Source organism: Rhineura floridana, chromosome 5 (genome assembly GCF_030035675.1).
Source record: "Rhineura floridana isolate rRhiFlo1 chromosome 5, rRhiFlo1.hap2, whole genome shotgun sequence".
NCBI classification, from domain to species: domain Eukaryota; kingdom Metazoa; phylum Chordata; class Lepidosauria; order Squamata; family Rhineuridae; genus Rhineura; species Rhineura floridana.
In genome coordinates this window covers 91,309,869-91,334,674 of record NC_084484.1, presented here as the reverse complement: position 1 = coordinate 91,334,674, position 24,806 = coordinate 91,309,869, and the positions used below count along the sequence as shown (strand labels likewise).

Genomic DNA, 24,806 nt, shown 5'->3' with positions numbered 1-24,806 from the left:
ATTGCCACCACTCACCATATGCTCAGAGGCACGTTACCAAATTCTTCCAAGTTACACTGGAAGTGGATTGGACTGTGAAAGACCAACTCTAATGGTGTTTGCATTTTGACACATTTGTAAGGCAGTCCAGTATCTCAGAGAGGAGGTCAGGTCTTCTGCTCCCCTGGTGCATTCACTATAGCTGCCCAATTTCCCTGCTTCTTAAAGTTTAATAGAAATAGCTGTGGGCTATAGGTACATTCTTAAACCACAAGTTTTTTTGCCTATTAGTGGATATAAGACATGATCTGTGTGACACTGAAGTGCCTAATACAATGGCTTCTTGGAAGACATTTTTTTGTTTTCCTAGATTTTTATCACATCTTGTTTTCATTTGTTCATTTGTGAGTATAATATAAACTGGTCTGCCAAATTTTATAACAAAGGGCACTATGAAATTTAACCATGTATCATTTAAATTAAACTTATCTGAGTGAGGTTTTAAAGCTTGACACCCTATAGAATTCCAGTCTTGTTTTTCTGAACCATTTCTCTCCCCCCCCCAAGGGCTTTCCCAAGATGCTTGTGTACGTACTGGCAGTTGCCTTCTCAAGTCAGCAGTCTTTTAATTTTTGCTAGATGCCTAAATGGTGAACTGGCCACACTCTTAGAGACCAGAGTATGTCTCATTGTTCAGCACTCCATATTTTTATATTTAGCCTAACCTAGAATCCTCCATTTCCTTTGCTTTTTAGTGTAGAAACATGTCCTACTTCTAGAAAGCAAAAAGGTATTTCATTCAATGCTACACATTACCTGTTCAGCAGGGTTGAGATATTTGGTAACTCAACACACCTGAAGCCCACAAAACCAAACAAGCTACAGCTATTTTGAACAGTATTTTTGTTTCCATATGCCCTGCACAACGTGTAGGAGGGGAATGGGTTGGTGGGAAGAATGGTACTGTTGCTTTTGACAGCAGGGAGGTGAAAATGCAGTGTACCTGCATCAACAGGAAAGTGTTTTGAGACTATACAAAGTTACTTGGGAGGAAAATCCATGGACTTTTAAGTCCATTCTTGCCTGGTCAGAGGCAGTAGGATTCTGAATACCATTTGCTGTAAACCACAGGAGGGGAGAGGGCTGTGTGCTGACATCCTGCTTGTGGGCTTCCCATTACTTTGGAAATGGAGATAATGCTTGGAGTTAGTTACTGGGAGAGGGGGGGTGTAGAAAAAAATAGTCCATGTATTCCTCTGCCTCTTGTAACTTGTACATCCAGGGTTTTAGTCTGTCTTCCTCCTCAGACCACATCCCTCTTTATTCTCCCTCCATGTTTATAGAAGGGCATGGCTCTCTGCTCTCCCAACTCAGAGATGGCTATGTATGTTCTTAGTGAGTAAACCTTAACTCTTCTCACCTTTTACCAGTGCTTTTACCAGACTGATTTTTTTGCAACTGCTGTGTAACTCTGCCTGCTTCCAATACCAAAGGTATCTGGATAGTCACTGTGAGAACAAGATGATGGACTAGATGGGCCTTTTGCCTGATCCAGACTCTTACGTTCTTGAAGGAGTTTCAGGTAACAGCACTATTTGTTGAAGCAGCCATTTTTTGTGGAGGGAGAGAACAAACCACCTACATTTACTACTTTTAAAGAAACAGGAGATGAACCAAAACAGGTCAAAGTTTCTGAAGGGCCAGGCAAAACAGCTATGAAAGAGCTGTTCCATATGACACTCCTTGCTAAAGATGTGAACTGCCTTAGAACTCCCATTTGTGGTGGTTAATATGGCATGTTTCATTGCAGTCGGTAATGACTAAACCCAACAAATTAGAACATTTTGGCACCAAGCTTACCCAAGCATATGAACAAGACTCCAAAACTACACTGAGTGCATTTCAACTTTTTATTTTATTAAAATTGAGAGTAATGCACAGCACATGCAGTGCTAGCATCTAAACTAATACAATAAGCAATTACTAAACCTACAGTGACTTGAAGTTCAAATCTTTACACTCAGCAAGTTTAAATCCATTCTTTGCATATGATTGAATCCTTATCTGAACTGAAGAATATTGCTGGTTGTAAAACTTGCTAAAATGCTATTGCTGAATGTACAAGTCACTGATTATGCCAATACAACAAAGATAACCACATGTTTTGAGGATTGCAATGTGCCAGACATTCACTGAAAAAAAACCACACAACTAAACAAAAACTCACGCAACAAACATCTGAGAATCTGGACACTTCACATCAGTGTTTTGAAGTGTTTCATTAATATCTTAAGACAAGTGTATCAAAACCTTGGCATGTTTAATTTTAAAGTTGCCAATTCTTGTTTTACTATCAGAAAGTTACGGCTACATTGCCAATGCCGGGTCTGCTTAATTTGACTTAAGAGTTTAATATGACTTAAACATTAAAAGCTCACACTACCCCGAAATATATAATTTCACGCATACGGTGACATTCAACATTCAAGTGCCAGTGTTTTTGTACTGTCTTTTGGTCAAGTTTCTTTAAACTTTCAAAGAATCACTTTTAGGCTTACAAAAATAAATATTTGTCAAAAATGTTCAATAAATATTACACAAAACTAGCAGCAAAAAGTATCTAGAAATCTGTCGTGTGCAAATAGTTTTCTTCCCAACCATTATTCCCATGGTCCCAGTTTTAGAATCTAGTTCCTTCTCCTTAGACAAGCTGCGTTCAGTCTCCCAAGAGACAAAATAAGATTGGAAGTTAAGGACACGCACACAAGACATATAAAATTCTCTGAATGTGCAATAAAAGAAGTATTTTGTAAAAAGTTATGGGCAAAATGTACAAGGGCCTAAATCTAGACTAATTGAAATAGCACCATAACAAATGACCTCAAATACTGTCAAGTGCACCTACTTAAAGTTTAGAACAAGGCACAATACACTTGAAAAGATCTATTGCACTTTAGGAGATTTTGCTGTTGTCCTATACCACTTAGACCAAAGGTTGGTAACAGCTCTGGCCAGAGAAGATAGCTCAGAGAAACTAAGTGGCAGAAGCATTTTACTGTTGGAAATACTTATCTTTGGCCAGATTCAGCATAACAGACTAAATACAATGGAAACCTATGCAACTAAAACTGACTAAAACTGCACTTGATAGCAGAATTGAAACCTTGTGCAGTTATGTACATTCCAACCTTTGTGATCTCAGAATTGTTACTCTTCTGGAGCCATTTTACAAGTCTACAGTAAGCCAGTTAACACTTCAACGCAGCTTGAACAGAGTAATGTGAATCTGCATTAAAATAAAGCCTGCTGCATAATTCTTCCTGTTCATTCCCCCTTGACCAAAAAACATCAACACTAGCATGCGTTAAGACCAAAAAAATCAGTCAGGCCCTTAAAAGGTGGACCTATCACTGTTGTGGTCAGCCATTCTACCATTTCAATTTTATATGGCAGGCAATTTTGAAAAGTCTAAGTAGATGAATTCTCCTAAAAACTATTTCAAGTTCAGACCTTTAAACATTCCCTGTAATGTTCCGCCTACATTTGGCTAGCTCACATTAATATTCTGCCTAAACACTGGAATTGCTGTGTTTACTTGCATTAACTTTAAAACAGTGCTTGTATGCATGTATCCATACATCACATTATCATTATCATGACTGGAATGGCTTATTAAAGACTATCAGGTTCTAAGTACCTATCCAGGATAGAGTGAGCAAATCAACTTTAACTTTGTACAGTTTTGCCACATTAGAAACTAATTCCATTGATATGCTTCAAGATGTTTTATTTTTTCAAATCTGAGTATCAAAGCCCTAATGCAGGCCACCGCACAAGTTTTTTTTTGTAGTATAAAGTGGATGAATCAATGATTCCTGTAAGTTGTATCACACCTGCGTGCCAAGGTTTGATTTTTTTAAAGCCCAAGTTGAGTAATTTTGTCAAGACAATTGATCTTGGGCATTACTGAGCCAACAGGACATCAAAATAAAAAGTTGTCTAAAGTTAAAGGCACAGTACATTAACAAATGATCCTCAGTCACAAAATTATAAATACAGTCTGGGAGTGGGGGATGGGGTGGAGGAGTTAATCCTGACTACAATGGAGTCTTCAAACCTTCTTCAAAGTAGGGCTTCTGTTCCTTTACTTCTTGTGACCTTGAGCTCCCTTAAAAAAAATTCAGTGGAGAATCACAGCTGGTAATGTACTGCGAGTTCTTGAAGCTACACAAGGTATAGTCTGGCTAAGTTACATGTGGTTTCCATATTAGCTTGTTTGGTAAGAATCTGCAGCAAGCAGATCAGTTGCCCCACCAATCTACCCCCTGGGAGTTATAGTTTCCTCCATATCCATCACTGTTATAGAAGCCGCCATAGCCACCTATTAAGACAAAAAATGAACAGTTGACTTAGTGAATGTACAATTTTTTTTACAGTTGAAGCTCAACAAAAAGCCACATTTTAAAATTCTTTTCCCCCCCCTTATAACAGTACAAAATACCCAAAAATATTTACCTCCAAATCCTCTGCTGCCTCCATGGCCGCCACCACTGCGGCCACTACTTGTGCGGCTACTGCCAAAGCTACTGCTGGCAGTGCTGCTACTTGTTCGATAATCTCTGGCACCAAAGCCTCCACTGAAACGGCTAGAAGGGAAGAACAGCAAGTAGTAGTGATTAGAAGGCTATGGCTCCTGAAGTATGCTACTTCATACATTTTATATTTAAAAGTGCTCTTCATGTTGTTACATGAGGAAATTAATGGGTAATTTAACATCTTGCTGGTTCTTTGACAATTGCTCATATCAATTCATTTCAGAGCCAGCATCTAAAGGATTCCCACTTGCACATGAATCTGCCTCAATGCCAAGGTCATAACCCAAGATCCTCTGGCAGCATCTGGCTTCAGAGGCTGGAAGAAAAGCAGCCAGCTGAAGGGCCTTCTCAGCTGTGGCACTCAAGCTATACAAAGTTCACCCAACACAGAATTTCATGTTGACAGGTAAAGGCATCTTGTAAGGAGACCTGGGTAAACAGATTTGTTAATAAATCTGTTCTATTCTGCTCTGCTGCTTTCAGTAATATATGCTGATTTGTAATACACCCCAAGAGCTCTAGCAATTAAAGGACAAGTTTATAACTATTTTTCAGTAATCATCTAAGGAATCTATGGATGCTTAATAAAGAACTCCTTTGATGGTGCTTAAATAAACATTATGAAAGCTTAAGATTTGTGTTAACCCCAGGCATATTTGACAAATATGCTCTTGTTATATGGTCCATAGCTGACCAAAAAAGTAGGTTGGTCAAATCTTCCAGGACCAAGTGTAAAACATGACTTTACTATCATTTCCCCACAACTTCTACGTGGAGTGATTTCAACTTCTGTCATCCTGGCCCAAGTGTCCTCTTTAAAAGCAACTCCTTCTATAGTCCTTTACTCAACATAAGCAAACATGAGCTAATGATTACTATTCTCATCCTGAAGACACAGGAATAGGAGTGATTTAGGGATTAATTTCAGTTACCCTTTTGACCGCCCACGACTGCTTCCACCCTTATGATGCTGCTCATATGCCATGTTTTCTAGCCAAGATGGTACTTCTTGTTTAGCTTCAACAAGTAGATCTAACAAGTCTTTTGTGATATTTATGTTCCTCTCATTGAAGAATGATGTGGCAAGACCTAAAGAGAGAGAGACAGACATGACATGTTAAGGGAATACCAGTATTCAGGTGAGGAAGCTATCCATGTATTAAAACACCATTTTAAAAAATGAGCACGAGTAGGGCATATTCCTGAGTGCTTGTAATAGCTATCAAATGGCACACCCTTTTAGTGACAGCTGTAGTTGAATGGTAAGCAGCATCCAAGCAACTTTGTACAGAGGTACAAGATTCCTTCTAGCCCTTCCATGCACAGGTAAAGCAACGCTGGAAACTCTCTGCTGTGTGCTTTGGAGGAAGGGAAATCTTTCATAAAAGTCTCAACATGCCTCTTAATCAGAGATCTGCACAAAGCCTGCTTGATTTCTTATCTACAAAACCTTTTCTAACTTAGTCTTCGTTAACTTTTTTCACCTTCAATCAAGCCAGTGGCATTACTAGCACTAAAGCCCACATAGCATGCAAGCACTAATGCTTGGGCTACTGTGAAAGTCTCAAAGGTTTAGATGAATAGTGAGTGTCTTACCAAGATTCCCTACACGGCCTGTACGGCCAATGCGATGAACATATTCTTCTATGTCACTTGGCAAATCAAAATTTATGACATGTTTTACATTTGAGATATCCAATCCTCTTGCTGCTACCTAGTGAAGACAAAAGTTGGCCATCAGCTCCTGGAAGCTCAGATTGCAACATAAAAAGCCACCACAAAGATACATGCATTTTCTTAACCAAGTCTATACTTACTGCAGTGGCAACCAAGATGGGACTTCTGCCTGAGCGGAACTGGTGCAATGCTTCTTCTCTGTCTCGCTGAGAGCGATCACCATGGATGCTTGTGCAAGCATATCCTTCATGGTAAAGGAAATCCTCCAGGGAATCAGCCCCCTTTTTAGTCTCCACAAACACCAAAGTCAAGGAATCCTTTCCTATGTAAGCAAAGAGTCTCATTAGCATGATACCACATCTAGTGATACAGCACCACCAAGTGGTGCAAACTAGTATTACGGTTGCAATCATTAAAAAAACACAACTTTACTAGTCAAGCTAGCTGCATGCATATTAAATAAAAATATTCAAATATAGGAGAAAACAGGGAGGAAAAGTCTGAAGCTTTTCCTCCACCTAACATAGATTCTCATTACCTGAGCCATTAGAGTTGTGTTGGAATTCTCCCAAACAGTCTTTACCTGTGGCATTTAGGAGGTCAAGCAGAAATGACCGTTTGTCTGACTCTTCCACCCACACTACTTTCTGTGTGATGTTCTCAGATGTAGAGCCAACTCTGCCAACAGCCAGAAAGATATATTCCTCCAAGAAGTCACGAGCAAGCATCTTTAAAAAAAACAGGATTCTATTCAGCATACAAGACACCCAAATAATGAATCTAACCCAATAAGGCTTGCCTATGGCTAAAAACTTCCATGGATTCATACAAATTAGGGAACACATTTGAAACTAGAAAAGCAACTCAGGGAAAATTAACAAAACTCTGCTTTTTTTCTATTTTCAACCTTTTGGTTTGCTAGCTTAAAACATGTTTACCACAAGCAGTTGCTTGTTTTGACTATCACTACTTCTATAGCATATCAGCTCTCATTGGGAAATGGACAATACTACATGGCTCTGCAAGACAGAATACCTGAATTTCCTTTGGAAAAGTAGCACTGAACATCATAGTCTGACGGACACCTTTGGGTGGCATAGTGTCTTGCTCAACAATACGGCGAATTTGAGGTTCAAACCCCATATCAAGCATACGATCAGCTTCATCCAATACCAAATATCTGGAAGGTATTATAAGACCACATTAGGATTTCTAATGCTCTATGTTAGTCAGATACCATCAAAATGTTAACATTTAGAGCTGTTGTCACGTACTTGCAAAAGTCCAGTCCAATCTTGCCTCTCTCCATCATATCTACAAGACGACCAGGAGTTGCCACAAGCAAATGGCAGCCACGTTCCAAGTCACGTATCTGTTGACCAATGTCAGCCCCACCATATACAACACAAGGACGAACTTTGGAACGATATGCAAACTACAGAAACAAAATTAAGATTTTAAAAATCCAAAATGTCTTGAGTATTCTGCCAGGACCACCTTGCCCCCCAAATTTGCCCATTAAAAATTAAGATCAGTGCTCCTGCTGTGCTACCTAAGAAGTTTGTGACCCCTCCCCCAATTCCCTTTTTAAAGAAGCATTGAAAAATTGTCACACACACTTTTTGCACCTCCAAACCTGGACAGTTGACCCTAACTCAACATGGGCCACAGCTCAAAAAAGGTTAGGCAACCCAATTTAAAACTTACCTTTCTGGCTTCTTCATATATCTGCACTGCCAATTCTCTTGTGGGAGCCAAAACTAATGATATGGGATATTGCTTGCGGCGTCCGTACCTTCCATTTTCCTACAATATTAAATACTCATTACAAGCTGGAAAGTAAACTACTAACATTAGTTATTTCTCATTATAATCTTCCACACAAGTGATTATATATCTACTCTGCTCTTCCCATAGATTTAAATATGGTTTCCAGGTGGTCTGATCTTGCAGCAGTCAGGACTGCAGCCCCACTTAAGCAGAACAAACTGTGCCAGTAACTACAGAGAACGTTCTATCAACATCCCAGCCATGGGCTGCTGTCAAGATCTTTGCATGATCTACATGCTGCCTACAATTGAAGCTAGAGCTACTCTGAGTAGCCATTTGTGCTAACTCCACTCTGACATTGTGACCTATTTAATGGCACTGTTTTTTTAAAAAAATAAGTGTGGTTTCCACTTTCTGTTATGGTGAAACCTATTCAACCTGTGTGGACAAGGTTGCAGATGCAGTTCAGGAGAACTTCTAGATCCATTACTGTCACTGGAGGCACAAGTGGTCTCTTGGTGCACAGTGCCTTCCATCAGCATTGGCTGGTGGCCCAGCTACAACCCTATCTGGAAAGAGATAGCCTAGCTTCTATTATCTATCCTCTGGCAACCTCTAGGCCAAATTACTGCAATGTATTTTATATGTAGGGCTGCCTTTGAAGACAGTTCAGAAATTGCAGCTAGAGCAGAATTCAGCAGCCAGATTGTTAAAGGATGTCTGACCATAAAACGACCAACCTACCCAACTACCTATCAGTGTCTAAGTTCAATTCAAAGTTCTGGGTTTAACCTATGAAACCTTATACAGCTCAGGATCCCAAATACCTCTCCCCACATGAACTGACCCTGACCCTGCATCTGTCACCTGCAGTCCTTTCATGTGTGCCCTTCCAAGGGAGGTGTGGAGGGTGGCAACACAATAGGCTTTTGCAGCGGTGGCTTCCTAGTTGTGGAATGCCCTCTTCACGGAAATGCACCTGGCCCCATCATCAGCTTCAAGGTGCCAGAGGCAAAGATGTTCCTGTTTACTCTGGCATATGGTACTTAAGTGGTATCATATAGTATGATGATATCCTAGCCTGTTTTGGTGTTCACCTTCCAGTGGCAAGGGGCCAGATCCATCTTTTCTAGAATACTGCAGAATGTTCACTTCTAGTAAATGATGTCATTTTATTCTTCTGATGTTGTATTAAGTCTTTTGATCTTGCAAATAAATAATCCTGGGTACATTTGTGCTAAAGGCCTTCATTTTTCATACTGTCTTGTATTGCTGAAAGTGGAGTACAATTACATTGTTCGAGTAAACCACAGATATAATGAACTTGCCTTCATAGCTCTAAGGGCATCACCTGGGCCATCTGTATATATCTGACTCAATATGGGCAGAAGAAATGCAGCAGTTTTTCCAGATCCTAGAAGGAAAACACACACATTTAATCTTGATGGGAATACCACAAAACCCAACCAAATGTTATTCAACTTCCATGCAATCCCCATTTCAAGTTAGTTTGGAACAGGCATCAAATTTAGAACAATATTTGTATTCCTAATATATGAGATGCTTTAACCAAATGAGGGGTTGGCCAGGCTGTGCTAGGCACCTGCCAGTTATTAAACGGCATACCCTTCAACTTTTGCATCAAATTAAGAGTTCCCTATTACACACACTGCATCCTGAGACACTTTGAGAAACAGCATATTCCAACCATATCCACATTTTGTACCTCAGCATCTGTGTCCAAATAATACTACTTTGTTCTGCAAGAGTAGGTTACAAAATCTTTACAGCAGTTTTCATATCTCTAGTTTCACATTTAAGATAGATGTTCTTTCAAGAAGAACTTACAGCTACATAGCAATCCCACAAGATCTCAAGGAGTAGAAAAACTACACGAACACATATCAGAATACAAACTTGCCTGTCTGGGCACAAGCCATCAAGTCTCTCTTGTCTTTGATGATAGGGATAGCGTATTTCTGCACAGGGGTAGGCCGAGTATAGCGGGTGAGGTCAATGTTTCCCATAATGATTTCTCCCATGTCAACATCGCTGAACTGCAAGATAGGTGGAAGTTATTAAAAGCATACAAAGGCAGCAAAGCATCCTTTTTTTACACCCAGCATAGAAACACAGAGGGTTGCTGCATGAAAGAGATGTGCTCCTCCTCCAGCAACCTGTGTAATTTTTCTTGTAATTTGACCCTGCCTTCTGAAGGAATCAACTCTGTACTGTATCCTCCACTGATTGAAAGCAGCCAGAGCTCTGCAATATTTTTCTACTAAAATCAAGTTTCTTACTGTGTTCCAACAACAATGCTTTAACATGTTGTATTAGGCTAATATGTTGCCAATTCAAAATAAGTTCACCAGATAAAACAAAAAAGATGGCCCATCTAGAACTATAAAGATAGTCTAGGCCAGCCTTTCCCAACTAGTGGGCCACCAGATGTTGTTGGACCACAACTCCCATCAGCCTCAGCCAGCATTGCCAATGGTCAGGAAAGATGGGAATTGTGGTCCAACAACATCTGGTGGCCCACTAGTTGGGAAAAGCTGGACTAGGGCATCATTACCCTCACTTCTAATATTTTCACCTGCTCCAAACCACGTCTTAAACTTCACCCTTATTTATATCCTACGCTTCCTCCCAGGAGCCCGGGGCAGCATACATACATTTTATATACTCCCATGTTGAAACATTAAGCACTTGATTTTAATTTCCTGAACTTACTCCAGCACTGCCATTGATTACAATACAATCAGAGCCTAGCACATCAAGATCTATCATTTTCTATGATTAAGCCTGCTTTACTGCCACTCTAGGATCAATAAACTATTTTACTATCTAAGTTGTGCTTTCAGAACAAGTATTTGTTAGTGTTAATCAATATTAACTTTAGACGCATGTACTGGGGCAGATCATGTATACGAACAATGCAAAACAAGTGCTCATACACACTACACATTTGTGTGTACTTTGAGAGAAGAGACTGAAAAGTTCAGAACAAGCATCCTTAACAGGAGAATATACCAACAGCTAATCTCAGTCCTGTTGTTCTTAGCTGAGTAAATTCAACATATGGCAAAACATCACATTTCAAGAAGGAAATCTGGCACCCAGTAGTGAAGCTGTCATCGCTAATTCTTCCTAATCCCAATTACCGTTCTCACTCAGGAATGCTGACATTTAAGGGAAGAGTTAATTCTTTTTGAAGAACCATCATATCAGCAACACTAATTTAAGTGTATATAATTTAAGTATATAAAAATAGTCTTATCCGTAAGTACTCTAGCACAAACAAACTAGATGCAGCATTAGACAGAGGAAATACTTACACTTTCAATGTGCGGAGGACAGTTGTTGCCTGTTGCTTCAACAGGAATGTCATCATATTTTTCAAAATTGATGCCAGTGTTCCCACCAGCAAACAGCTCCCTAAAAGGGAAACATTCAACATGCTTATCACATAACACTGAATATTTGACTTACACACTGCCAGATACCACTGCTAATACTTACTGCTCCATTCGTTCACTTGGTGGTAGTGGTTTGGACCAGTCATCTTCGTCACTTTTATCAGACCAACGACTGTTTCCACCACGATCAAATCTGCCAAAAGCAGTTCTATCACCACCACGACTGCCAATCCCATCCAAGTCACTGCCTCTTCCACCACGGTCATCAAACCTAGATCACATTGGATTATGTTAAAGCCAGCTTTTCTGACACTTTCTGCAGCATGCCAAACATACTATACTGAAGCTGCCTGCTTGCTAGGCAGCTTCTGAATATCCATTGGCACAATTAAGCATTAAATCACTTTTAAGACAACAGCTTCCAGTGTTTCAAAATCTTGACTTCCCCTTGTGAGGGATATAAGTACACCAAATATTTCAATCGTATCACTTACATACATGTGGGCAAGACCTGCCAGATAAAGAGGCATTTTTAATTGTCCAGAAAACATTTTAATCCATGTTGGGAATTGGATTATCATGGGAAACCTTTCTGGCTTCACAGGCCAGATCCTTATCAGGATATGCCTCGCATGACAAATTTGACAGGGGAAGGGGCTTCCCACAGACATCAAACATCAGATATTTGGTTTAAAAGGAAGGGAAACCCCTTCATTTTAACAGTGCCTTGCTGCCTTTGAAAGTCCCAACTAAGCTAAGCAGGATTCAGTGCAAACCACTTCCTGATTCACTGACTCCATTGGGATGGCAGGCCAGGTTGGTCCCATGACTTGACTCCTCTACTACCCTCACAGCATGATGCTGTCCAACCACCTGAATGCCCTCCCTCCTGGCCATTTATCCGACGGGAAGAAAATAGAGTTGGAATAGCTACTTAAAGAAAGGATATATGCAGGATGCTGCTGCCCATCTGCCTACTGAAAGAGCTACTACTGGCCCAGGTGCCTGCCTTATTTGCACGACTGCTCTAGATTGCAGGTGGATTGAACTTTAGAAGTTATATAGCAAGTAGTTGGGATAAATAGGAAGAGGACTCTAATACATACAAAAAAAAAATTATGTTGCTGCCAATGCAAGCCCAAGAGCTACAAAGCAAGCTTTTAATACAAAAGGGAATGCTTTCCTTCACATGTGGCAATGCAGGTTTGAGAAAGCCCAAATCTCAAACAATGAACTAAACAGCCTCTTTATAGGCAGAAGAGAGTAGTTTACACAAAAAAGTTCTTAAAAACCCATAGTTCTGGATGGACAGCCTCCATATCTTATCAAACAATTTAAGAAAATCACTTGTTACGTGGACACCTCAAGTAATTCTAAGCAGCTTGCTCCAAGTAACTGAAACTTCTGATCACCAGCAACATTATTGAAATTCAGATTTGTAACAAATGTGCTAAAGCTAGTTTAATTCATGACAGCAAAAGCTTTGTGCCAATGCATGAACTCTAACACCATGCACTAAATCAGCTAGACCTATCATAGAATACTAGAGTTGGAAGGGGCCTATAAGGCCATCAAGTCCAACCACCTGCACAATGCACGAATCCAAATCAAAGCATTCCCGACAGAAGGCTGTCCAACTGCCTCTTGAATGCCTCCAGTGTCAGAGACCACTACCTCTCTAGGTAATTGATTCTGTTGTCATATGGCTCTAACAGTTAGGAAGTTTTTCCTGATGTCCAGTTGAAATCTGGCTTCCTGCAACTTGAGCCCATTATTCCACATCCTGCACTCTGGGACAATCGGGAAGAGATCCCGGCCCTCCTCTACGTGACCTTTCATGTACTTGAAGATAGCTATCATATCTCCCCCGTCTTCTCTTCTCCAGGGTAAACATGCCCAGTTCTTTCAGTCTCTCCTCATAGGGCTTGGTTTCCAGTCCCCTGATCATCCTTGTTGACCTCCTCTGAACCTGTTCCAGTTTGTCTGCATCCTTCTTGAACTGCAGAGACCAGAAGTGGATACAGTATTCAAGATGAGGCCTAACCAGTGCTGAACAGAGGGAAACTAATACTTCACGCAATTTGGAAACTATACTTCTGTTAATACAGCCTAATATAGCATTTGCCTTTTTTGCAGCCACATCACACTGTTGGCTCATATTCAGCTTGTGATCAACGACAATTCCAAGATCCCTCTCACGTGTCGTATTGCTGAGCCAAGTATCCCCCATCTTATAACTGTGCATTTGGTTTCTTTTTCCTAAGTGTAGAACTTTGCATTTATCCCTGTTGAATTTCATTCTGCTGTTTTCAGCCCAATGCACCTATCAAGGTCTCTTTGAATTTTGTTTCTATCTTCCACGGTATTAGCTATGCCCCCCAATTTTGTATCATCTGCAAATTTGATAAGCATGCTCTGTACCTCCTCATCCAAGTCATTAATAAAAATGTTGAAGAGCACTGGTGTCTAACTTCAGCCAATTCTTCCCTTAACTGAATTTCTATGTACTATTGAATGATCTAGAGTGGTGGCACTCATGTTTCTACCAAGAAAAAAGCTACATGTTTACCTTCCTCTTGAACCATTACCACGGTCAGCAAAGAAGCTTGATTTTCCTGATCCACGGTCACTTCTTGCACCAAAGCTACTGTATGCATCCCTGTCTCTGCCAGCATTCCACCCACCATCAAATCCTAGGAGTAATGAAATCACTGATTAAATCACTGTTTGTGTAGAGGCTTCCTGTAAAGATATAAATCACTCTAACCATCACCATAAAAGTGTTTGATTAAGTAGCAGCCAGTCTTGAGGGTAATTCCCGTATGTTTTATTGTACATATTTAGTCAAGGCAAGACATCTGGTGTTTTACTGCCAATATCACAAGACGGCAGAAGCTAGGAAGCCAGTACAGGTTGGTCATATAGTATTCAATATGCAGCTGATCCTCTCAAGCTGCAGTAAATCCCAAAAAGCAAGGCCTAGTTATGTCTGAGGAGGCTCCTGCTTGTGTGCCTACAGCACTGCAGTAGACTATTGCCATTAGGCAATCCTTTGTGAACCATTCCTACAATGTGATCTTTCAGAATCAAATCATTACAGTTTATTCTAGTTACAATTAAGTTAACTCAAGATAAATTTGCAACATGGGCTGAAAATGAGACTGCCTTTGTATCCATCAAAAAATCCACATGTGCACTGAAGCCAAGAAGATGAAATAGCAAGTAGTGAAAAAACCTGGAGAATGATAGTGTTTGACATGCAAAATCTGGAATAGTTGGTAACTGACATAGTTAAGGCTACTCAGCAAGAAGTTTCAATATTTGTGAGAAAGTCATATGGGTAAAAGATTTGGACATTACCACTTCAGAATTCTAAGGGATTATCCTATGGTAGCTGTAGCTATAATTAAGCCTACAGGACCCCCGATTAAAATAACCAACAGGAATGATTAATTTTGTATCTTCCCAGTTTAGAGGAAAAGCAGCTCTATAAATGCTGCCTCATAACTAAGTCTCAAACTTCCATAAGAAGTCTCAACCTATGTTACCATACCCTGATCTAAGCTCTCTTAGAAAGAAGTTATTTTTATCACTAGTAAGAGAAGCAGTGGACACTGAAGTTGGATGAAAGATGCCAGGTCCCCACGCCCACCTCTGTCATCACGTCCAGACCCTCCTCTGGATCCAAACACACCGCGATCACGATCGTAGCCATTCATCCGGCTGTCACGATCATATCCATTCATATAGCCATTACCTCCACGAGAGTCCCAGCTGGGGGAATCTTTGGCAGAGAATAAAAAATTAAACAATTAAAGGGTAAAATGCGCTAGCAAGCTTTGCAAGCTTCACAGCACCAGTGTGACTTTTGCTGCTAGAAATTTAAAGTAAACACTCCTTTCTTGGGAAAGCAAGCTCTTGATCAGAAATGCAAGCCTTCACTTGACCAGGATGCTGCATTAGGAGTAGTTTTAAAAAGCTGCAAACCAAGTTTATATGTAATTATGCATTTAATTGGGAGCCAAGAAATTTAAAAAGCTAATGCAGTGGTTTGTATGTGTATTAGTTTTGTGCACCAATACTTGCTGCCATGCTGTAAACAGAAGCATGTTCTAAAGAGAGCTAGTTAAACAGTTTGAAGCAGGCCTCAAGGTCCTATGCTAAGCTCAGCAAATACACAATTTACTATGCAATGAACTATTAATGGAAAAGCAGACCAGTCCACTAGTAGGCAGAGTTGTGTGCAATATTCTGATTCCAAATCCAATTTCCTAGTAAAAGCAATTTACAGAATACAAGACTGAAGGTTGTAGTTGCAAGTATCAAGTTCAAGAATAATGTCTGAAACAACTCTGCAGCCAGGAGTTATTGCCACTTCATTTTTTTTTAATTTTGTTTCATGGCTTTTAAAACCTGTGAATAGCTCTGGAGAAATAGGCATGTTAGTTATGGCAGAGTCTTGAGACACCTTGATACACCTTAAAGGCTAACAAATATGGCAGATTAAACTCCTATGGAATAGAACATGAAATACATGACAACATGGGCAGAAACCCAGAAAGGTAGCTGTTTGGGGAAGGGAAGTACTTTCCTGTTCTCTCACATCAAGTTTGGGGAAAGGGCACCACAGTGACTTTCCCTAACCTCTATTACAAAAATTAAAATTCCTACAGACATGTGCAACTGGAAGCCATTTGAAAGACAAATAGTAGCTGTGCTCAAACATGATGCTAAACCATTGTTTAGTGATGCAAATGAACCTAGGAGAGCCTTGAACTCATGAATTGTCCCTCCCCTGGCATGATCACAAGGAATTTGGAAGCTTTTACTTCTATATTTCTTTAACTATTGCTTGTCACGCCTAGTGTGGCCACCCTTGAGAACTTCCCTGGCAAAGCACAGTGCCCCCTTGTTATGAGGTGGCAAGTGTTGTGAACCTCCCACGTACACTGCAAAGAAGTACATGGAGCTGAAAGAGGAAGTTGGAGGAGTGATGCTCTTTCCCACTTCCTTCCATTCTGCATGCTTCAAAACTCAGATTGGTACCTTAACAGAACAGAGAAATAGAACTGAGGTAGGAAGGAAAGAGAACTGATGGGAGAGGGGGGAGTGGAGTGCCACAGGAATTGGGACAGAGAAGGTACATGTGTATATACCCATTGGACCCTCTCCCTCTTAAAATTGCTCCCCCCCCCCCGGTTTCCCCCTTCCCCTTCAAACCACAATCACCATGAAGTCACAGATCATATCCATTTCTGTTGATGGAACTGTAAAAACAATCTCCAGGTCCAGTGCTACGAAAACATAAAATCCAAGATATACATCCTAATAGATCCTACATTTTACAAGGGATTTGATGGTTTTGAGGCGATCATAGATCACCTTTGTATACACAGCTGTGTTATGTGCTTTGTTGATTTTGACAACATTCCATATAAAAACATCAACATTCACGAGGATCTACACCTGGGATCAATTTTTTTGTGGTGCTGAAAAGCACCAGATGTGCAATTTTTACTGTGCAACCTAGCACTGTAAGCTCTACTTTGATGATCATTTGGGGGGGAATATTTTAGTTCTATTGGATCCAGCTTTTGAAAAAAAGACAGAATGCATGTGTGCTTTCTTGGCCTGTCTAAAGGGGGAGGAAAGAGACTGACCTGGATGGTGGGGGAAAAGAAGCAAACCAAGGTGGTGGTGCCCACAGCACTCTCAAAATTCCAAGTGTGCCCACTGGCCCAAAAGGATTGGCACCCCTGCGTTACACCATTCAAACTAGCAAACTATGTTAAATGTTAACAACGTACCTATTTGAAACAAGCCAAGTTGAACCACATCAACCAGTTTGTCAGTGTGGACATGACAAGCTGCACTTAAGCAAAAACAGAATTCTTAACTCCTGTTAACCAGAAGAGATAGGAGGGAGAGTGCAAGCCCAAGGCTTGTTCGCATCACATTCAACTATGATTTAGCACTATATCCAAACTATTCCACTGTGTCATCCCACTGTCGTCTCATGAGATTGTACCGATTGTTCTTCTAGATAATGCGAACTGTGGACACAACTTAAGCCAAAATAAAAACTTTACAACTATGTTGATGGTTTCTATTTCAAGCTCCTTTTCCCACCCCCAACTCCCGCCCCCCCCCCAAAAAGTATGTTTGGAATTTCGAGATGCTTACAGGGTAGATTATCTGATTGGCAAAGCAATCCAAACTCTCAGTGAGGTGTAACAGTGTCCCTGCCACATCTGCAGCCCTGTTGCTCATGCTAGCCAGGATGGAAGGTGGGGAGCAGTCTAGGTTACATGAGCCTGGAGCAGGCATACAGTAGGGCCCCACTCATATATACGGCAGGTTAGGTTCCAGACCACAGCCGAAAAGCGGATCAGCTGTAGTGCAAGGATCTGGAACCTAACCTGCTGATCGCGCCAGAGAAGATCAGCTGTAGCATGCTACAGCTGATCTTCCCCTCCTCTGGCGCGATCAGCTGGAGTGTGGGAGTCTGATCACCCCGAGGAGAAGATCAGCTGCAGCGCTCTACAGCTGATCTTCCCCTCCTCCGGCAAGATCAGCTGGAGAGCAGGGAGCTCCAGCCCCCCTCCAGCTGATCACCCCGCTGGCGCCGTATTAGTGGAACGCCAAAAAGCGGGGCCCTACTGTAGTGATCAGGCACAATGTCATCAAGTGACAACAGGAGAGTTGGCGCAGGATTCAGCATATTTTTAAGGTCAGCTCATCACTCATGATTGCTATTTACTACTTCCAGTATCAGAAGTAGTAGGTCTCTGAATACCAGTTGCTGGGGTACAGGAACAGGAGGGTGCTACTGCACTCAGGTTCTGCTTGCAGGCTTCCCATTGGCTACCAAGCACATGATACTGGACTAGGAAGGGCCTTTTGTCTGATCCAGAAGGACTCTTTTTATATCACTATTCAACACCAGCCACATCACTGTGCACTATCTGGCTTTTTCATATAGTTCTAAAGAAACTGTGGGGCATGATAAACTTGTTAGGAAATTAGCATTAATAAGGCTTGGACAAGTTTCAAGATCTTGTGGGCCAGCTAATTTTATGCCATATTAGTAATTCAAAAGAGCCACATCTTGTTTCCTTAAAAAATTGATTTCAACACTTGCCAGACCCAAATATTAGGAATCTAACACAGGGCTGTTAAGAACTATGAAACAAGACCTTTGTAAAGTGTAGGCCCTGTAAATCTTTCCCACCTTTTTTCAGTCTCCCATTAGCAGCTACAATAGCTCATTCAGGTCTCAAGTACAAATGAATGTGCAGTTTCCTTAATGCCTAGTTTTCCTTAAACACAGTAAGCCAGTATTCAAATAATGAAAAGTTTAAAAGTTGTAGGCAAAGGCATGCCTGACAATGACTGAAGAAACAAATGCTCACACTGTTAGTTGACTGCAAGTTACAACTATGCAATATGCTCAGAGGCATGCTCTCAAACAAAGTTTCAAGACCGCTACAGCCTGACACCAACTTACAGCTTCTTGGTGGCACCAAATTGGAATAGTAGTTTGCCGAATAGTTATAGGCATTGCCTGCTGCAAAAGAGCCACAAAACTCCCAGCATTAAAATTTACTTCAGTTCAAATGCATAAAAAACTCAACATAATGATACTGTGGAATTTCTTCAACCTGTAGAAGAATTTTTATTCAAGCTACACAGAAATATCAGCGTAAAGATGTTTACTTGCCAGATTCCCACACACACTCACCAGCTCACCTTTGGTGATGAGGACTCTTTTCATTTATCCACATTTGGGGAAAGGGAACAAGAGCAGCCTGTTGCTTCCTGGTGGCCAGGATGGGAGATTCCCCAGTCCCTCTAAAAAATCCTGACACACACAGATGACTTGAGAATAACAGCAGCAAGCCTCTCAGGCTAGGACACTATGAAGCTAAGAAAAATCCTCACCACATCCACATCGCACTCCAGCAAAAGCTTATCCCTTCATTCCAGGAAAGGGCAATGCAATTTAATCACCAGGGACTGTGCTAGGCTACATTCAAGAGGAAAGAATGTCTATGGCTGCTTCCAGGAGTTGCACCGATGATAGTCCTTCTCAGAATAGACCCACTGAAATCAATAGACACGGCTAACTTCAATGGGTCTACTCTCAGGTGGACTAGCATTGGATACAACCCTAAGTATTTTCACTCAAGAGTTAAGAACCATACTCTCCAGTTGCAATGAGAAGCTGATGCTCTCCCTCCCCTTGTCCTCTGGAACAGCAGAATAATTCCTCTTGCCGAGAGGAACTCTGAACAAACAAAAGATTCTACTACACCGGGAGGGGAGTGAATAAGCTTCCCCCTCCTTGAGGGAAAGGCTCATCCTATTTTCTTGGGCTGGGGAGTCCATGGAAGCAGCAAGAATCATTCTTCAATTTTTCTGAGCATGTCCTTGCCAGTCACCTTCCAAAGGGGCACCTGTGTTAGTCTGCTGCAAACACAAAGATATTTGTAATATCCTGTTGTAACAGATTGTGGTGTAAGCCTCTGTAGATTTACGCTACCATAAATCTGTTGGTCTTTAGGGTATCGCAGCATTCTCATTAGGGGAGACTAGAGTGGGAAGGGATGAGTCAGGGCAACTACAGATGGCTAGGTATCAATACCAGTGTTGTCAAGCCAAGCTTCTTGTCCACAACCAAAGTACTATGGAATTTGATTGCTGTACGCTGCAAGGAGCAGTTAGTTTCTAACAGAATTTGGAATCTTTAGTATCTATGAATCTGAACAAGCATTCAGCATACATTTATGAAGAATGTAGTTTCGCCAAATATTGAGAATTTAGGAGGAAGTTACTGTTTTGTAGTCAAGAACTCCCAACATTAAAGGTCCCTGCCGCTCCCAGAGTTGTGCCGTTATTCACCAATTATTAGAGGCGAGCTACACAGTGGGAGCACAGTCAAGTTATCCTGATATTAAGTACAGTGCAGCCTACCATAGTTTGGCATCCACTAACCTTTTAAATATGACAGTAAGTTATAAACAAAACTTACCAGAGTAACATCTGTACGTTGCTTCCTCCTACATGTCTGTACATCAACTAATTTACAGTTAACACTCCTCAATAACACCATTAAGATTAAAGTTCTTAGCTGATTAGTTTCTGGTTTTAAGCTGTGAAGCTGGTAAGTTCAACTACTGAAAGACCACAACTGTAATATAAACAAACAGTATTCCAAAGAGCCCTTGGTGCCCCGCCCTTGCCAACCATAAGCAATAGATTTTTTGAACAGAGCGTCCTATAGGGGGCATGACAAGCAGGTCACAGGTGGGGGAGGACAGAAAAAAAAACTGCAATCCTATTCAAAGTAAGCAACACTGAGCTCCATTTGAACTTACATCCAGGCAAATGGGCATTGGACCGCAGTCCAATATTAGATGTTGATCAGGGCGCCATTAATTGCTCTTCTCATAACCCGTTTGGGAATGTGGAGTGTTCTCCTACAGCTTTTGAGGGGTTGAAGATTTAGAGTACTATGACAAAATTGATCAGAGATGAAGGATTTAACAGTCAACTAACAGCTTGAAGCCCAAGTGTCCTTGGCACAAAGATTTATACTTAGCCTTCCTTATGGGTTTGACCGTTACATGCAACAGCCCAATTGATTAGTTTGGTACAAACATTCTAAACAAAAAAGAATCACTCAGCTGACAGTAACGTCAGCAGAATGAGGAGGGAAGCAATTTTCAGCAATTCCTCTTCCTCTCACCTCATTCTTCCTAGATCTGCTCCAGAGGGTTGGGAGACCTTCCACAGCAGATTTAAAGGGTACACAGAAAAGTGCTGGAAACTGCTTCCCTACCCAGTGTCATTCAACAAATGGTGAGGATATGCAGTCACCATTTATTTTAAGATTTTATTTTCATACCATGTTGGCCACATCATGCAAATTCTTAATCAGCACCAACTCCACCAATCAGGTGTACTTCAACACTAGAATCACTACTTGTCTTATTCTGCTCCATTGCAAGCCCTGCATTTTCTTGGAAACAGATTGCATTGTTGCTCACATAAGTTTGCTGCTCAAGCCAAAGAGAGAACCCATCAATCCCCAGCTTACTCTGATTTGCCTAGTTAGACCACAATGAGCCAAAATCTTTCCCCCTCCCCAACCACAGTGGAAGGAGGGAATTAAATTTTTGCCATTGGCTTAATATTAGAGTGTAACTTAACTGCACATTTTTAAGAGCTCCCCTACTTCTAAGTCTAGGTAATCACATTTCTAAGCCCAATTACCAAAATTCTTGGAACCTGAGCACCAAACATTTTTGGGTTTTTACAGGCCAATGTAGTTGTGAGCCAATTTTTTTTAATAAAAAACTGATACGTCATATACAAAACATACCCTGCTTTGAAGCTTCTCTATTCCGCAAATGAGGAGGAATGTACCGGCCTTCTGAAAGTTTAAAAAAAGCAATTTCAAAATAAAATTATATCCAGCAAGATCTGTTGCACTTTTATTATATAACATCTTATTTCATTTAAGTTTTTCATGATTAGTGTAAATAGGACCCCTCCCAAGTATTTTCATAGTTGCAATTATGTAAACAATTTGTGCTATAACTAGTATGCATTAATGCCTCACTATCAGAAAAACATGTCTTCCATTTTAGCAAATGGTCCTCAAGAATAGTGAACACATAACATTATCACTGAATGCCTTTTGTTGAAATTTTCCTCACTCTACGCACATCAAAATTATGTAGGAACAAAAGGAATAAACCCATATTCCAAACCATCAACTAGACTAGCTATCCAGGAACAGAAGGAATGCAAGTATGAAACTCATACTCCAAACCATCAACTACACTACCTCTAAATCATTAATTAAGAAGCAGATACCCATTTTAAGGTTCTCAATGTTCCTTTTGAAGGCAAGTTTCTAGTGAATGATACGTGGAGTATAACTGAATTACATCAAATATCAATAAAGATTTAGTAGTTCAGAATTACTCAGTACAGTATTTGCATGATGTCATTTCTGCTCAAGCATCAGGTGTTATTTTTTCTAATGTACTGGACCAACATGCTATCAGTAAATATAACCTACTAGGTGTTAACAAAATATTTTAATTATAAATTATATACTTACTGCTTGCTGTACCTCCTCCACTCTGAGAGTCTGAGGAATTCAAGTCTAGACCAGCAAACTTAAAAAAAAAAAGAAACAGTAAAAGCAGCCATTATTCACAATGCTTAAGTGAAAGCATTTCAAGAAGTACTTTCTTGAGGAGAGGAGTTATCAGCACTTCCCCTTAAATATCAAAATGGTTTTGATATAACTATTTAAAGCTTATCTACTTTGGTTGTTATTTGAAGTTATGGTCAAAATCAGCTTTCATTCTACATTATTCTTTCACAAAATGCTTGATTTAGGGCCGTCTTCACTTATGTTTGCATGCAAACAAAACAAAAACCCTTTCGCTGAGATAAACATGTGTGTTGTAGGAGGCATTTCCTCTTTTCTCACAAACAGAAAACTACTGTAGTAAAGTTCTCTTGCAAGTACTTAAAATAAACCAAGCATACACCATATACCGAGTAAGTGTTCCCAACACGTCAGACAGATTATCAGAAGGAATGCCTAGGCTTCACATTGATATGAGCAGTATATAAAATCTTGGTGAAAAAAATCATTACTCCCAATAGTGCTATTATTATTTTTACATTTCTATCCTGCCCTTCCTCCCAGGAGTAGTCATAAACAAGGGACAAGCATTAAAAATATCTCAAAAACAAACGTCTTAATAACATTTTTTAAAAAGGAATTCCGAAACAGACTAGGGTGAGATCTGTACTTAAAATATGCTTGCAATACGTTTATTATTTGGGGAGAGGAAGTTTAACGAAAAAAGCCTCAACAACTTTCACATTAAGCAATGACTAAGAATCATCAGGTTTTAGACGAATGTGCATCACAGTGTCATGCGCACAACTGCGGCCTGCAAAGTAAGCCTTTAACAAGGGTCGCTTCGAGGAAGAAACCTTCCACCCACCAAGCTGGGCAGGCGAGGATTGAATGCCAAGCCTTTCTCTCCCCCTCCCCCAACTTTACGGCCGGAGTTGCACTGCGGCGAGCGGCGGCCTGCGCTTTCACTAGCAGCCGCTAATCCGGCCGTATCACGTGGCTCTCTGCTCTTCCCATCCCCGACCTACTTCGGCAGCCGGCTCTAGCGCATCCCTCCGCTCTGCACCCCACCCCTGCCTCGAGCAGAAGACGGACGTGCCGAGAGGGAAGATACATTTCACTGGCTTGAGGAAAAAGATGGAAGGAGGACCGGGACTCCGCGACGTTATCCCTGCCCTTCCCCACCCCCTCATGGGCCGCGAGGACAAAGGAGTCGGGAGCGCGCGCGCGAGGTGGTAAAAGAGCGGGGGGGGGAGAAGCGCCATTGTAGCGCCCACTCCCCTTCCCCAGACTAGGGAAACGCGCACGCGCCTCTACTGGGGGAGAGACTCCCTCCCCTCACCCTCGCTTCGTCACAAGCACAATGGCCGCCGTTGTCCTCCGCCCGCTGCTGTTCTCAGCCGCTGCCGCTAGAGGGCCCGGCAGATGTAACAGTCGCCAGCGATGCACAAAGCCCCCAGAGCAGGCCTCACAGGGCCCGGCGGCGCTTCACCCGAGCCACCCTTCGCTCTTCACCTCACCACAGCACTCCCTTTATTACACTCATTCGCCCCTTCCCCTCCGCATCTCTTCCCAATAAAAATTCCGGGCCCAGGACGCCCATGAGGCGAGCCCCACAAAAGGAACTGCGTCACAGATAAATGCGCCACCAAAAGACCGGGATGAGGAGGAGCGGGGGGGGGGGGAAGAGGACAAAAGAGTATCACGAGAACAAGGATCGCATCATTTCTTCCCCGAAGCCAAACCCATCCGCGCCAGGGAAGGAGGAAGGGAAGAGAGATAAAATATACCTCAATCCTCCAGGGCCACCCACCATCCCTTCTTCCCCTACCCCTCACCTGCTGATCTAGACCGAGGGCATTTTCCACTGCCACATGACTCATAACGAGAGATCGTCTCGGGAGGTCCCGCTCCGCGTAGAGAAATTCAGATTCACAGGACGTAGAACTAGCTCTAGCTGTTACTACGACTTCTCCTTCGCCTCGGAATCGCTTCTCTAACTGAAACCCCCCCTAGTTCGGCCCGGGCCTTTATATATCCCTCCGCCCCCTCGTAGCCGCCGTGCTGACTTCAGCGCGCAAGCCACGCCTCTTCTTCCTCCTCTCGATCCCCTCCCCCCACCTCTGCTTGCAGCAAAAGGTATCGCGGGGAGAACTCTCCGCTCCGCATAAAGAGGTGGGGGGGGGCGAAGAAATCCCA

General features: G+C 41.6%; 1 protein-coding gene and 1 long non-coding RNA gene across 7 annotated transcripts in view; one reads left to right on the top strand and one right to left on the bottom strand.

The window, feature by feature from the left end:
* Positions 1–5,124, top strand: part of LOC133385113 (uncharacterized) — a 12,427-nt gene extending 7,303 nt beyond the window's left edge. Inside the window, exon 4 of the long non-coding RNA XR_009762777.1 lies at positions 4,798–5,124. This is a non-coding gene — a long non-coding RNA (uncharacterized LOC133385113). The remainder of the gene's footprint in view (positions 1–4,797) is intronic.
* Positions 1,876–24,806, bottom strand: DDX3X (DEAD-box helicase 3 X-linked). 6 transcript variants are annotated; one of them, XM_061627468.1, is made up of 19 exons: positions 24,446–24,806; positions 22,572–22,629; positions 21,825–21,875; positions 18,948–19,007; positions 15,093–15,224; positions 14,010–14,133; positions 11,544–11,711; positions 11,360–11,459; positions 9,943–10,078; positions 9,350–9,435; positions 7,959–8,057; positions 7,526–7,686; positions 7,287–7,431; positions 6,790–6,979; positions 6,392–6,573; positions 6,171–6,288; positions 5,507–5,663; positions 4,495–4,625; positions 1,876–4,360 (listed from the first exon to the last, which is right to left on the bottom strand). In XM_061627468.1, exons 1-19 carry the CDS (start codon positions 24,488–24,490, stop codon positions 4,281–4,283), a joined length of 2,223 nt encoding a protein of 740 aa, XP_061483452.1. In that variant the 5' UTR covers positions 24,491–24,806; the 3' UTR covers positions 1,876–4,280. The 6 variants fall into 6 exon arrangements, with proteins under 6 accessions (XP_061483452.1, XP_061483453.1, XP_061483454.1 ...); XM_061627469.1 differs by having other exon boundaries at positions 6,835–6,979; XM_061627470.1 differs by lacking the exon at positions 18,948–19,007 and having other exon boundaries at positions 24,446–24,805.

Bases quoted from the DNA above. Each gene is read 5' to 3' on its own strand.
- DDX3X (XM_061627468.1), bottom strand. From the start codon at position 24,490: ATGAGTCATGTGGCAGTGGAAAATGCCCTCGGTCTAGATCAGCAG. The intron at 8,058-9,349 runs GCAAGTTCATTA...TTAATATTGTAG, and splicing joins ATGCCCTTAGAGCTATGAAG to GAAAATGGAAGGTACGGACG. The intron at 5,664-6,170 runs GTAAGACACTCA...CTCTCTCTTTAG, and splicing joins AGGCCGTGTAGGGAATCTTG to GTCTTGCCACATCATTCTTC.